This window comes from Melozone crissalis, unplaced genomic scaffold (genome assembly GCF_028551555.1).
Source record: "Melozone crissalis strain CALT ecotype California unplaced genomic scaffold, PUWL_Pcris_2 ptg000027l_1, whole genome shotgun sequence".
NCBI classification, from domain to species: Eukaryota; Metazoa; Chordata; class Aves; order Passeriformes; family Passerellidae; genus Melozone; species Melozone crissalis.
In genome coordinates, this window is record NW_026535805.1 from 42,742,785 (window position 1) to 42,756,500 (window position 13,716).

Here is a 13,716-nt window from a genome sequence, read left to right on the forward strand (position 1 = left end):
AGGAAAAAAAAATGAAAAAGGAAAAAAAAATCAAAACACTGCAGCTAGATTACTGTTTACATGAGTAAAATTAAAAAAAGAACCACAACAAACCAAACCTTTTGGGCTTTTTTCTTGTTAAAGATACAAAAAATGTGATTCAACATTTCTTTCACCATTGCTGATCTTCATCTTTAACATCCCTAATTTGAGGGATCTTACCTCCTTCTGCATGTTTCTCATCCTTGACACAGGTATCATTTAAAGACCCATTTGGATCACAGGAACATGGCTGACATGGATCTGGGCTTTCTGGCAATACCTATAAAAATAAACATGTTTGAAGAAAAAAACCTTCCCTTCAATAATTGGAAACTTTTATTTAAGTCTTAAAAAGTAGGAGAGAATGACTTCTGTATAGGCGGTTTATACCTGAAGAAAAATGAGACAGCTGATAAATAGTTCATGCAAACTATGACAAGAAGAAAATGTCTCAAATTGCACCAGAGATTGGATATGATGAAAAATTTCTTCACAAAAAGGTTTGTCTAACATTGGAATGGACTGCCCCAAAAAGTGGAGGCATCATCCCTGGAGGCATTTAAAAGATATTTAGATGTGTCACTCAAGGACATTGTTTAGTGTTAAGTTAAGGGTTGGACTCAATCTTAGAGGTCCTTCCAACATAAGTGATTCTAGGTTATGTGATTCAATTAAAGTTACATTTGGGATTTTTATTTAGAAATATGTAGTAACTTAGAAGCAAATATGTATTCAGCTAAAAAAATACCAGGCGTACAGATAACAGAATCTTGTATAATTAAAATAATTAAATGTAACAAAGTAGATTTTAAGCATTTACTACCCAACATAATAGTGACAAGATCAGTTGTTCTGGTCAACAATGATTCAAAAAACTAACTAATGCTAGCTAGTCAGTAAGAGAGAAAAAAAGGTAAGTAAGTGAAGAAAAGTGAACATTAAACAATGGAACAATTTCCTTTTGTTCTTGAGAGGTTACCTCAACCAAACTTAAACCTTGGTCTAATATCACACTAGGAATTTAAATTAGAAGTTCTGCATTAACTAGATACATACACATAGTATGGATATACTATACAAATACACACATATATATCAAATCCCTTTTAGCTGGATGATAACTTAAAACAGAGGAAAAAATCAAGTAAGTGCCCTGCTGCTGAAGAAATTGTTTCTCAGTACTCCTTTTCTCAAGTTGTAAGGCTAAATCTAGTCTATCAGGGAAAACGTAATTACTGCTATTTGTGGATGTTCTCTCTTTGAGGATTGAACACCAATCAGACTAAAGGCCATTATTTATCCATCTGAAAATATACAGATGGAATATAAGCAATTCAAGCACACACTAATAGTGTAGCTGTCTAAAGCACAGGAATGGCTCATATTGACAATACAACCTAATATAAGATTCATCTTTTGACAGCTTCCACTTAGACGAAAATACAGTCTTATACGATGAAATACAAAAAGCAATTTCCACTGCACTGAAATTTAAAGACATTCATGAAACACTGTGGAATTTCAGTGGTTATTAATTCTACATTGCATTTAAAAAACAGAAATTACAGTCTCTCTTTCATCAATACCAAATATAGCAATATTTCTTTGAACTTTGATAAGAAAAGTTGAAATTCATTACTGAGGCAGAAGTTCTGTTTACAGGACCACATCCTCTTTTAAATTAAATTGAAATACTAGCTGGAGGCCCTGACCTCAAGTGCATTCCCTCATATCAACACAATTCATTTTCCTATTTCTCTGAGCGTTAACTTTATGCATTCCCAGCTGCGAAAAGCAACCGCTGCGCTGCAATCAGATTTGGAAGTTAACCTTCACAAAATGGCTGCCCAAGCCGTGTTTAGTAAGGAAAGCTGATGAAGGGATGGTTTGAGCAGCGAGCCTGGCAGCGGAGGGCGGCGGGAGCGGGCGCTCACCCCTTTGGGCCTGAAGTACCCGTCCAGGCAGGCCTCGCAGTTGATGCCGCTGGTGTAGCCGGAGCAGTTCACACACACGCCGCCCCCGAGGTACTGCCCGTGGATGTTCAAGCTCTGGTTTCTGTCTGCCACTTCCTGATCATAGTAACACTCCTCAGTCTTCCCATGGCAATTACATGCTGAAAGGGAAGGAGAGCATTAGCAAATACTTCCCCACTGGGGATGCCCCACTGTTACCAAGGTACAAAAAATAGAGCCATTCAGTATTTTATCACTGGTTCTTTATATATCGTCAAAGCACATCCAACCATTCATTTACTACTTCGTTTGTCAAAGGCAACGTGGTGCCATTATGAGAACAGCCTGAAATTCAATTGAATTAAGCAAAGTTGTATTTTTTCTCCTCAATATTTTGTCTTGGGGAATACAGAGGCTGACAGACATAGCCTAATTATGATGTTCCTGGTTTGTTTTTCAGATTTTTTTTTCTTGTTTAAATTGATAACTGAGAAACCTTTTAGTGGTTGCATACACATACATTTCATGAAGGGGTCATCTAAATTAAAATACAAGAGGAGTTGTAAGGAAAGCATCACAATGGTATGAGTAAATTAAAGTGATTCAGATAAAATCTGAAAGAAATCCTAAAAACATCTCACTCACACATATGCATATAAGAACTGGAGCAGAAAAAAGGGATTCCCAATCTTAAATCTTCTTTGGACATTTATATCTAAGCTCTAGACTTCAGGTCCAAATACAAGAAAGATAATCTAATAATCTGTTGCAGTGAAAACGAGGTAGCTCACTGTCCCTTTCCCCGTCATATTAAACATTAATTTCATCATAAAGAGAAATTCAAAGCCTGTCAACATTGTGGAGAGGTGTTCTCTTTACATCTGAACCAGATCCCAGGGAACTGTTTCCACCAAGACAGTACAACAATTCACTGGGGGTTGAAAAGGCTGTAAGTGTCTCTTAAAAATTAAACATGAAATGAAACGTTCCCTGCCTTCATTCCATAATGCATTCCCAGTGCAGACAGTCCCAACTAAAACAAAGACCACTGTGACCAAAGTTTACAGGACACAAATAAGCAATGGCTACTCTAAATATGGTCATATCTGTTCCTTTTTATTTATTTTTAATCACTCATGATAAAATTATAGCTGAAATCCTAGAAATGAATAAATAGTTAGTGCAATGGAGCATTAGATTTTACTATGTTCAGAAATATAAGTGGTATGTGACCTTTGGAAGTAAGATGTTAAAGTTCAATTATAACTACCCTAACTATAATAAATCTGAAAATTAAATTTCCACCCTGTGGTAAGTTGATATCTCAAGGTATGTTTTCATTCCATGTTGGAAAACTGGATACATTGTCTTTTCTGTTAAAAAAAAAATCAGACATGAACTTGCATTTTGATCATATAAAAAATATTTTGTTTCACCAAAGATGAACATTATAACACATAAAAATGCCATTTATACAGAAATTAAACCAGTAAAGTTTCACATGATGAAAAACCTGTAAAGAGATTTTTTTTTTTTACTTACTAGGATAGAGCCCTGTTATTTTATCAAAACAAAACCATCATGATTATAAAAACAACACAAGACAATTTTTTTAATATAGCACTCTCCAAATATCACCATATTACAATAAAATATTCTGAGTTCAATAAAACCGCAACTCTACTTGTAATTTTTCTGCAAAGGGTTTTGAGTCAGTCTAATTAAGTGAATAACATCAAATCAAATGTTATTCATAAACCAATGCGGTTAGAAACAAATTAACTGCAAAATCACGTTGGACCCAATTTCAGTTTTCAGTGGCAGTTGCAAGAAATGTTCTCCTCTGCGCTGCTTTCAACTTACGTTCACATTCATGCTTATGCAGGAGAGTGCCAGCATGCCAAGGCTTTTGATGGAAACCAGGACAACACTGATCACATGTCTCTCCGCATGTGTTGTGCTCACACTGACAGACGGATTTCTAATTTAAAAGAAAAACAAATATTTACACAATGTGATGATTTGAAAAATCTGTCCATGTACATAATATGCATTCCAGTTCAAATTATGAAAACATTAAGGATGGCTCTACTCTGTAATTCCTTTGTTTATTAATTTGTATTCGTTTATGCATCCTGCATTCATCAAGTGTGTTTAACTTCTATAGCTCTATTTGAAGAAAACAGCCACAAAGCAAAGGAAGACAGCTGGTCAGATAACCTAAGGAGATTCTAAGAATACAGGAAAATTTAATTCCAACTGGATAAAGAAAGGAAAGATGGGAAAGTTTCCCAATAAAACAAATAAGCTGAAGTACAGGTAGACCTTGGATACAGGAAAACTGATCTGATCCCTGAAGGAACAAACCATTCCCTGCCCTTCTCTTTGATGCAGCAATTCTGCTGCTGCAGAATGAAATAAATTCTGTTAGCTGATACAATACAAATTGCCTTTTTTTTTATACTTGATATTATTTTTGACTGGAAAAGCCAACTTATCATGTAACCTCATAATTGTGTAACTAATTCTATGTAAGGGATAGCAGGAGAGTTTAAAACAATAATAGATGAGCAGAAGTCCAGTCTTTCAGTAACTTCACAGTTCTCCACAAGCCCACCTTAGTCCCAGCATGAAAATATTACTGTGAGGAACACACAAACTCCCTGAGCCACAGAGGTAGCTTGAAAGAGGTAAAAAACCATGCAGTTTAGAGAAATGAGAAGTAAAAATTGCCTTCCCGATAGTTATTTAGTGAAGGGGATTCTCTGTGGTCCTTGTGAGGCCATACAAGGTCAAACCAGCGAGCCAGAGAAACTCCAAGGCTCACAGGACAAAGCATAAATTTTGCAAAACAAGGCTAACTCAAGGACTGCTTCAGAAAAGCATGGCAGTAAATTCCAGCAAGTTTATTCCTTGTAATGCTAAGGGAAAGATTCTTTCTGCTAACAAGTACAGTCATAATGTTTATAAGCCTATTTTGGCATGGCTCAGTCTAAAGAATATCCCTGGACAGTTAAACCTCCAAATCTCTTCTGGCTTGAGCTGCTTCACTTACACTATTTTTTATCCTGGTCAGACAACAAATATGCATTTGACGTCCTGCAAAACAGGACATCACACTTGTCAAAATGGCTTTATTTTATCTAGTAGCCAAATTATCTAAGTATGCATTAGTCTCAGTAGCAGCACTTATTTTTCGAGGCAGGCCTGATTCTAACAGATGGCACAGAGACAATGCTGCAGCTTCATCACTAAGGGCATCTAAAACAACAGCTCAACACTTGCTGAACATGTCATTACAGAAAATTCTCAGAAGGGTTAAACCAAGGTGTTTGCTCAATTTTTACAAGGATCCATAGAAATTGCTTAGAACTCTAAATGTATTCTCTATAAGCTTTGGTAATTTTTTTAAATGATTTCCTACATAATGGCTTAATGCCACATACAAACAAGATTTTCAGTTAAACTCTATAAAGCTCCTACTTAATCAAATAGTACACGAAGAGATCCCACACTGTGGCATGTAATAGTAAACAGGAAATTCACTATTAGTGATAATGGGTGCATAGAATTGGACAATCAGTAAAAATTTTATTTCTATATTAATGATATTGGTTATGTTTTGATCATATTCGTTTTGTGCAAAGAAAGAGAGTAACAAGTTGAAAGATAATACAAACAGCCCATGATTTTCTAGATTGGCTTAACTGATCATTCAATTGATACTCCCTACATAGCCAATGCACCATTCTAGAGCCATCATTTGTTTGCAAGCATCAATTAATTATTTGACAATCATTTAGGAAATATCTTGATTAATATCAAGAAGGAAAAGAAAGACTGGCTGTTAGTGCTCATTTCTATAGCTACATAGTGTAACCCAGATTTCTGGTTTTCCTAGGAAACTCCCAATATGAATTATCTGAAAGCTATTCTTTCATTTCAGAAAAGTCTCTGCTGACACTGTAGGAATGTTTATTATTCTGGCTGCTAGCACTGTTTCATTCTGGCACTGCTTCTGACTGTTCTTCTAGGTGAAAAACAGACATAAATTCACAGAATGCTGAAGAATATCAATATCAGGGGGTTTTTTTCTCATATTCCACCCTATAAATAAGGCAACATAAAAAAAAATACATACATTGGTCACTGGATCCAGCGGACAAGCCTTAGCATGGCCTGAACATATACACATGCCTCCAACGGAGATGTCTTTTATAGAATAGTAATACTGTAAGACAAAACAGAAATTGAATTGCTAAGTGGATTCTAAAATGCAGGTGCCAAATTGCAGAATTCATTTCTTGTGACAAAACTGTCAGGTCCTGTTTTATTTCTTTTTTGATCTATTACAAATATAGCAGACAGTGTAATCCAAGCCGTGTCTTGATCAACAGATTCAGGCTGAGTGAAAGAAAGGGTGTAAATTGGCACAGCTCCATTTGTTTGAAGTCACAAAAGCCATGTCAATTTATACACAGCATACAAAAACATGAGAACAGGAAGAGGCTATATGCACCCTGGATAATGAAAAGTCAAACACTGTAGAATTTATTCTCTTCAGAAAATATGAAAAGGAAAAGTCATGATGATGGGAAGAGGAGAAAATCTAGGAAAAATCCTATGAAACACCTTTGTTCATCTTAGCCGGGTCTAATTTGGGCATTCACTGAACTGTGGAAAGAAGAACTGTTTTTCACTACTGGCCTTTGAATGATCATGAAACAGTCTTTACTACTGAGATTTAGGAACTTTTGACCTGTTTTTCCACCATTTGGCCATTTCTCTTTTTCCTCTGGTGAGGATCAAGAGCCCTAAGCAGAAAGAAGGATACAAAGATATTCATAATCTTATATTACAAAACCTGTGAAAAGTGAATTTCATTCATTGTCTTCTGTTTCGACAAGGGTCCTGCAACATATTCACAGCTGGCTAATGAAAAAATACATGTGCTATTTGCAAATTTTGCTATTACAGTGTTCAACCTCTTTATCAGATCATAAATAAATACATCAAACAAAATGAGAACCCTTATCACTCCTAGTTAAACTTCCATCACAAAGAAAATGTATAATTTGTGGCTACCCTTTGTTTCCTGACAAGGGTGGCAAGTTTCAGTTTCTACTTGATCCTTTGAGGATGCTTCATGGAGAGATTCCACACAGAAGTTACAGTTCTTTCTTGGTTTGAGTAACCAGTGTATTGTCCTGCACTCAGTTTTCATGAGTTTAGAGTAATTTTTCAAGTGCTAATTCAATTTTGCATTTCTACTGGCTCAGAATCAGATTATTAGATGTCCACTTAACATAGACATACAGTATTCATGAGTAATGAGGTTGGAATAACTGCACTCAACTGGAAGGGATTCTAGGTTGTTAATCCAAAACAAAATGGCTTGTTCCAAACTTTCAGAAATAGCCAGCATTCCCTATTTAGACAAGGAAATGAAAACCAGAAATGGGAACAGAAGATGCAAATTTTCTTAGCATTTAGCCACCACTGACAAATGATATTAAAAAAAGAATAATGATACACCTCTCATTCATAACAGGACTTATTTTTGTTTTGGAAAGTTAGGTTACCACATTATATGATAGGTTACCATATTATATGATGACCAACAGGAAGTGATAAAAAAAGAGGAATATTATATATCCCCAAACCAGTTTTTGAGAATGCTTAGTAGAAAAAACTCTGAAAAATCAGAGGTTTTGAGAATGTTTAGTAGAGAAATCAGAGGAGAACAAAAAAACCCAAGAATAATACACAACATTTGATCCACAGGACAACAGGGAGATATGACTTAGAAAGGAAGTAAAGACTGTAGAAAGAAGAGACGGGGTGTGCACACACAAAGCACAGTGGAAAAGATCAGACTACAGGTATGGTATGAGTTTAAATGCTGTATCAATTCTTTTAAGTTGAAGCAAAGCACAAAATGTTTATTGCTACCCTCAATCATACGAAAATGCTAAAAGTGTTGCATTCAGGCCCTATTACTACTTATAGTACAAGTACAAATTCTACTCAAAGGGAGTGTTCAAGGCACATTAAAGGTAGCAAAGGATTGAGTAGCAGAAGAGACAAGAGATACTAACAGCAAACACTTTCCAAACACCTACATCCAAATGTCTGCAGCCAGAGGAGCTGGGTGTTTATGTTAATAACACCATTAAGCGGAAAATGTAGACTTGTTAATTCTACTCTAGAGAAGATAACAAAATAGAGTGCACAGGGAATTCTCCAACATCAGGATTCTGAAAGACAACAGCAGATAATCATCAACTCCCAACATTTCCTATGGCAAACAAAGGCAGGTATAGCACTTACAAGTGTAAGATAACTTCTACATGTGTCTTTCTGCCTTGCCAGAACTTACCCTCCTTGTAACAATGGGATCAATTTCAGCTGGATCTTTGTGTGCAAACATCATTAAATCAGCATTTAGTGTCCGTATCCTCTGAAATCTCAGGCGAATAAAGCGAGCAGAGGTGAACTCCAGTAGTTCACGTGATGGATCATCAGCACTAGGTCGTCCATTAATTAGAGAAGTGTGAATCTGAAAAATTATTAAAGCAGTAAGGAATTACATTATATCAATTTTGTCATGATTAGGCCAACAAATATCATTACAGGCATTGTGTTAACGCATTTGTACATGCAGAATAACTTCTTTCCTTAGAAAGTAGATTTCCCCCAAAATATTCCATATGTCCACAGACCTCAGCTATGAAGAGTCTTTATAATAAAAACATTTAGAGCAAAGGAAAGTCATCAGCTACAGAAAGACTGCATCACAAACTTCATATGTGTACCCAGTCCCTAAACCAAGGGTCCATGCTGCAGGTAATTCACTTGTCCTCCCCCATTCTGAAGTAAGTTAATCATACAACCAAATGGGCTCAGAAATTTTGAGTTAAGGGAATGTATACTTGCAATGGGATTCAGAATTCAACAGGGGTCAGTTTGCACCTCTTAGAGTGATCATCATCAAAAGGCTTTTGAACTTTTGAAATACTGAAAACTACAACAACTAGACGAGACAAAATCAGTATTCATAAGCACCTCTCCTTTCCCACTGTCTCTTTTCACATCTTCTCCTTTGAATCTTGTTCTCAGCAAGGTGAAGCAATTTCCTGGGTTGCAATTGTTTTCACCTGGTCCTGGAGGAAAGTCTTTATCACTTCTGAGAACTTTGTTTAGCTTTTGTTTTTTCAAAGACACCACCATTCTCTGCCTACCCTATAGTTTCTGTAAAGATTACCTCCCCCTTTCTCTGCCTGCCCCATCCTAAATCTAGAAATCTAGGTAAGCTCTGTGGCTCCTTTACAGAGACTCTCTGACCCCAGCTGAAGCGTCAAGGGCAAGGCAACAAAAAATAGGACATCTTCTTCCCCTCCTGTCTTTCTAGCTGATCATGGCACACATTAGCTCTGAATCAACTAAATAAAGCAGATGGGCTGCTACAGAACTGTTCTTGGAAAAGGCCTACATGAAGAAGCATGTCAAGTATAGCAAAATACTGTTAATGAGCACCTAGAGGGAGAGAGGAAAGAAACCATTAATTTTCCTGTATTCTCTAGTGTTAAATTTTAATTGGGGCATTTTTATTACAGGCTGGTACACTGAAAGAATGTTCAGATGCTAAGCCAAATGTGCAGAACATTGGAATGAATAAGAGAATTATTTATTCTTTGCAATGAACATGTGTTGCCTCATACCTCAGAGCTCTGAGTGAGAGGTCAGGCCACACAGCCATTTTCTGTCATTGAACATGGTCATATCACTGCTGGTTTAGGCAAACAGCTGCACTCCAAACCCCAGCTGGCACTCACTCAGCAGTGGCTGCCTCACACTGAGGAAAGAGACTGTAAATCTACTGCTCCCAGGAAAGCAGCAGCTCTTGTTTCCTGGAGTTTTTGGAAGTGCTGGATAGACTTACTGAACAACTACTGTCTTGCATTGACTATGTGATACTCAACTCACTTAATTATCTCAAAGGCAGGTGAGAATGGTGCCATACTCTTCAGTAGTGTTAGGACAAGGAGCAAGGTCTCTAAACACAAGAAGTTTCACCCCAGTATTGAGGAAGAACTTCCTTACACTGGCAATGGTAGAGCACTGGAACAGGCTGCTCAAGGAGGTCATGGAATCTCCCTCTCCAGAGACATTTAAAACTCACCTGGGTACATTCCTGTGTAACCTGCTCTAGGTGACTGCTTTGGCAGGGCACTTGGACTAGATGCTCTTCAGAGGTCCCTTCCAACCCTAACAAATCTGTGATACTGAGATTTTTACTGCCAAGAGGGAAACTGAATACCTCATCACGCCCAGCATTCTGCTCCACTGTATCTGCAGGTACACCAAATCACTGGGAACCACTCTGCCAGGAGCAGCCACCACTTATACCCTGCCTGTGGATCAATCAGCACCTCCGGGGTTCTGCCATGTTACCTCCAGGAACAGGTGATGCCACCTCCTCCTGCTCAGATCTCAACAACACAGTCACTGAGCTCTGACTCAGCTCTGCTCCTGACTACAAGTAACTAAAGGACACGGCTGGAAACAAACAGAATAAAATGCTCTGAGAAAGACATGGTGCAAACAAAAGGTTATTAAAAAACCTCAGAGGAAGCAAGGAGGAAGTCCTGAATGAGAAATGTCTGACTACAAATAGGACAAAAGCACATGACCACAGAACTGCTCAAATCCCTGGTGAAGAGAGAGAGAACATGTGTGGAGAGAAAACTTCAAAGGAAGCCCGAAGAGGTGGCAACAAGTCAAGTGGAAATTGACAGATCTTTCCAAATGAAGGAGAATTTTAGCAAAAACACATGCCTGAAGACTTTTTTGCATAATATTTACTTGTGAGCAAGGAAACATATTTCTTCAGAGTATTTTTTCACACTATTACTGTCTTCCTTTAAAACAGGATCCAAGAGATTTCTTTTATACTGCCAGCAAACATACATGGGTTATGGTTTAAAGCAACAGAATACTGAACACTGAACTGTGATATTCCAGAGATAAAGCAGAAATCAATCTCAAGTAGTGCCTTGCTCAATCTGATAGAACAATAGCACCATGGCAATAATAAGCAGCATGGCAATCTGACTATCTCTTCAAAAAGACAAAAATAAAGATTTTGGGAGGGGGAGAGAAAGATGCAGGTGAAATCCCATGTATCAAAAGTACTCACAGAGTACTTTAAGGTATTAATCCCAGACACAGCTTCACCACAAATGACACAGTTGACAATCAGCAGTCATACCTTTTGATTATTTTAAAAACAACAAATTTAGTCTTCGGACACTGATGGGGGGAAAAAAATCACCTCGTTGAAATGATATTTTTACAGAACTAAAATGTAAGTTAACAAAATAACACCAGAGATATTAGTTTTAGAATAGACCCTATTTTTGAAAGGATTATCTGCCAGTAGTTCATCTATTTGGCAAGGCTAATCTAGCAAGATGAAGGCTTCCATTTATATTATTTTTAAGCTTTGTCTTTAAATGTTTCACAATTTAATTTTAAAGCAGCAAACAATTAAGTACACATAACTATTGAAATGCAGCTATGTCCTGCATGAAATATGGCACCTGCTGAAGTATGTACAGCAAAATGACACTGGGACTAGAAAATTCAAAACTAGATAGTTTTGTCAAAGTGAATCTGAAGTGAAAAATTTTACATTGGCAAAATTAATTACTCAAAAGTATTTCTCCTCCTATAAACATCTGTGATTAAATCATTCATTTCTTCCTAGAAACATGTAGAATCAACTTGAAAACTGTCCAACCAAGTTCTTCCTACTCCTTGAAAAGAGAATAAGGAAGAAATTAAGAATACTTTAGGAACATCTGTCATTAATCAGAAAACTCCCCCCAGTAACAGTCTCAATTTAAAGAAATTTAAATATGTTTAGATTTACAATATTTTCAATATGACTCTCCCAATGAGAATCACTGAGTTTTTCTAGAGCACACTTACTCTTTTTATCTCCCTCCACATTTTCTTGCACCTGTTTGAAAGACACTGTTCCCAGGACAGTGCATTTTCAGTCAAGACTCTAATGTGGCCCCTGCCCTCCACGCATTTTTGAATTAGACTTGAAAACTGTCCCAGTGAACACAATCCTCACTAAGCATCCACACCTCTGCCATATAAGATCATCACAGTGCTCCACACACAGCCCCAGTGAAGATTAGCCCCCCTTGCACACATCAGCTAAAGCCTGAGCTACCTGTGCCCATGCTGCATTGGGAGCCACTCCACAGTTCTGCAGCAGAGCACAGATCCAAAGCTCAGTCTTCCAGGAAAATATTAATACTTTACACTGGGCTGCTACAACTTGGATAATCTAAGTCCCCATGGGGGAACAATGTCAAGTTCTGTTCAGGTTTTATGGACAACTTTTATTTACCATTTCCAAGATTGAAGTAATAATCCTAGTTCTGGGTTCTAAATGAAAAATACTTCAATTTCAACTAAAGAATACTTATCCTTAACAAGGCATTTGTCCATGACTATATTCCAACAAACAGAATCTTCAGGAATCTCCAACAGAGGCCAGAAAAAACAGTTATGAAAGACTACAAGAAACAGAGCATTTCAGGACTGATCCCTCTAACACAATATGATCACTTCCTCTGACTAATCAGTGTAAAGGCTTCCTGAGCTACAGCGTGAATCTGAGTCATAGTATTTAATATCTACCAAGTGCCCTTTTCTGTATTAGAGTTCTATTCTCTTTTTCAACCATTATGTTTTTCATCACTACATACTCTTGTCCCAGTGTGTGGAAATTGCTTCTTAAAAAAAACCAACAAACATAACTGTCACTGGCAGGGTTGTTCTTTGTTTGTTAGTTTTCTTTTTCCTTTCAAACCTGGAACTCATAATTATTTAATTGAAAGTATTCTAATTTTTCATTTGAGAAAATTGTGAACAGTCAACATATTTTAATTTTTAAAATTCAGTATGATGATAAATCAACTTTTTCTTATCTGAGAACTGTGGAGGATGTTACAAGTTCTCTACTCTGAAGAGAATTTAGTCTAAGACTAGCCCATCAGCATTCATACATAATTCTTTTTTTTCCTTACATTTATTACTCTGCTTTTAGCAACACTCATTTTCATGTAGTATTTTTCATGTAGTCTCATAAGCTGCTAATAGAACAAATTATCTTAAATTTCGCATTACCAACAAATGCTGTTATTACACAGTTTTCTGATTTTTTAGATTGCCTGCAAGAATGCTGAACAACAGGGGCACTACCAAATACATTCAAAGGACATCTCAAGTACATTAGAATCTCTGGACCATGTCAGAACCAAAAGACCTATCCAGCTTGGCAGTCTGCCTCATACAGCATCCATGCCAGCATGCTAATAGTAAGATGAAAGCAAGCATACATAATACTTCCTCAGGGGTTTGCTGAGCTACAGGTAATTTCTATACATCTGGTAAGCCTCAAAGTATTTCCATGAACTCCATCTCACCTTAATCCAAGTCACTTTTTAATATCTACACCATGACTTAATTAGGATTTTCTCATCTCATTTACATGTTGTAGGGAAAGAGATCCTTCCTTTGCTAGTTTTAGATCTGCCTCATACTAAACTTACTTAATACTTCCAGTTCTGAAATTGGAACAAAGAAATGTATCTTTCTACCAGCTCTATTCTTCATTTCGTTTCTTTACTACTAATTAGCTTTGCACAGGTATCAGCCTTCC

The 13,716-nt window shown here is 36.9% G+C and overlaps 1 protein-coding gene across 1 annotated transcript in view; it reads right to left on the reverse strand.

Annotated features, from left to right (window-relative positions):
• Nucleotides 1-13,716, reverse strand: part of LAMA2 (laminin subunit alpha 2) — a 252,727-nt gene that overhangs the window by 205,518 nt on the left and 33,493 nt on the right. Inside the window, exons 5-9 of the mRNA XM_054279037.1 lie at nucleotides 8,353-8,532; nucleotides 6,115-6,204; nucleotides 3,837-3,954; nucleotides 1,956-2,134; nucleotides 202-301 (exon numbers count right to left, since the gene is read on the reverse strand). Coding sequence (XP_054135012.1) covers nucleotides 202-301; nucleotides 1,956-2,134; nucleotides 3,837-3,954; nucleotides 6,115-6,204; nucleotides 8,353-8,532 — 667 coding nt within the window. The remainder of the gene's footprint in view (nucleotides 1-201; nucleotides 302-1,955; nucleotides 2,135-3,836; nucleotides 3,955-6,114; nucleotides 6,205-8,352; nucleotides 8,533-13,716) is intronic.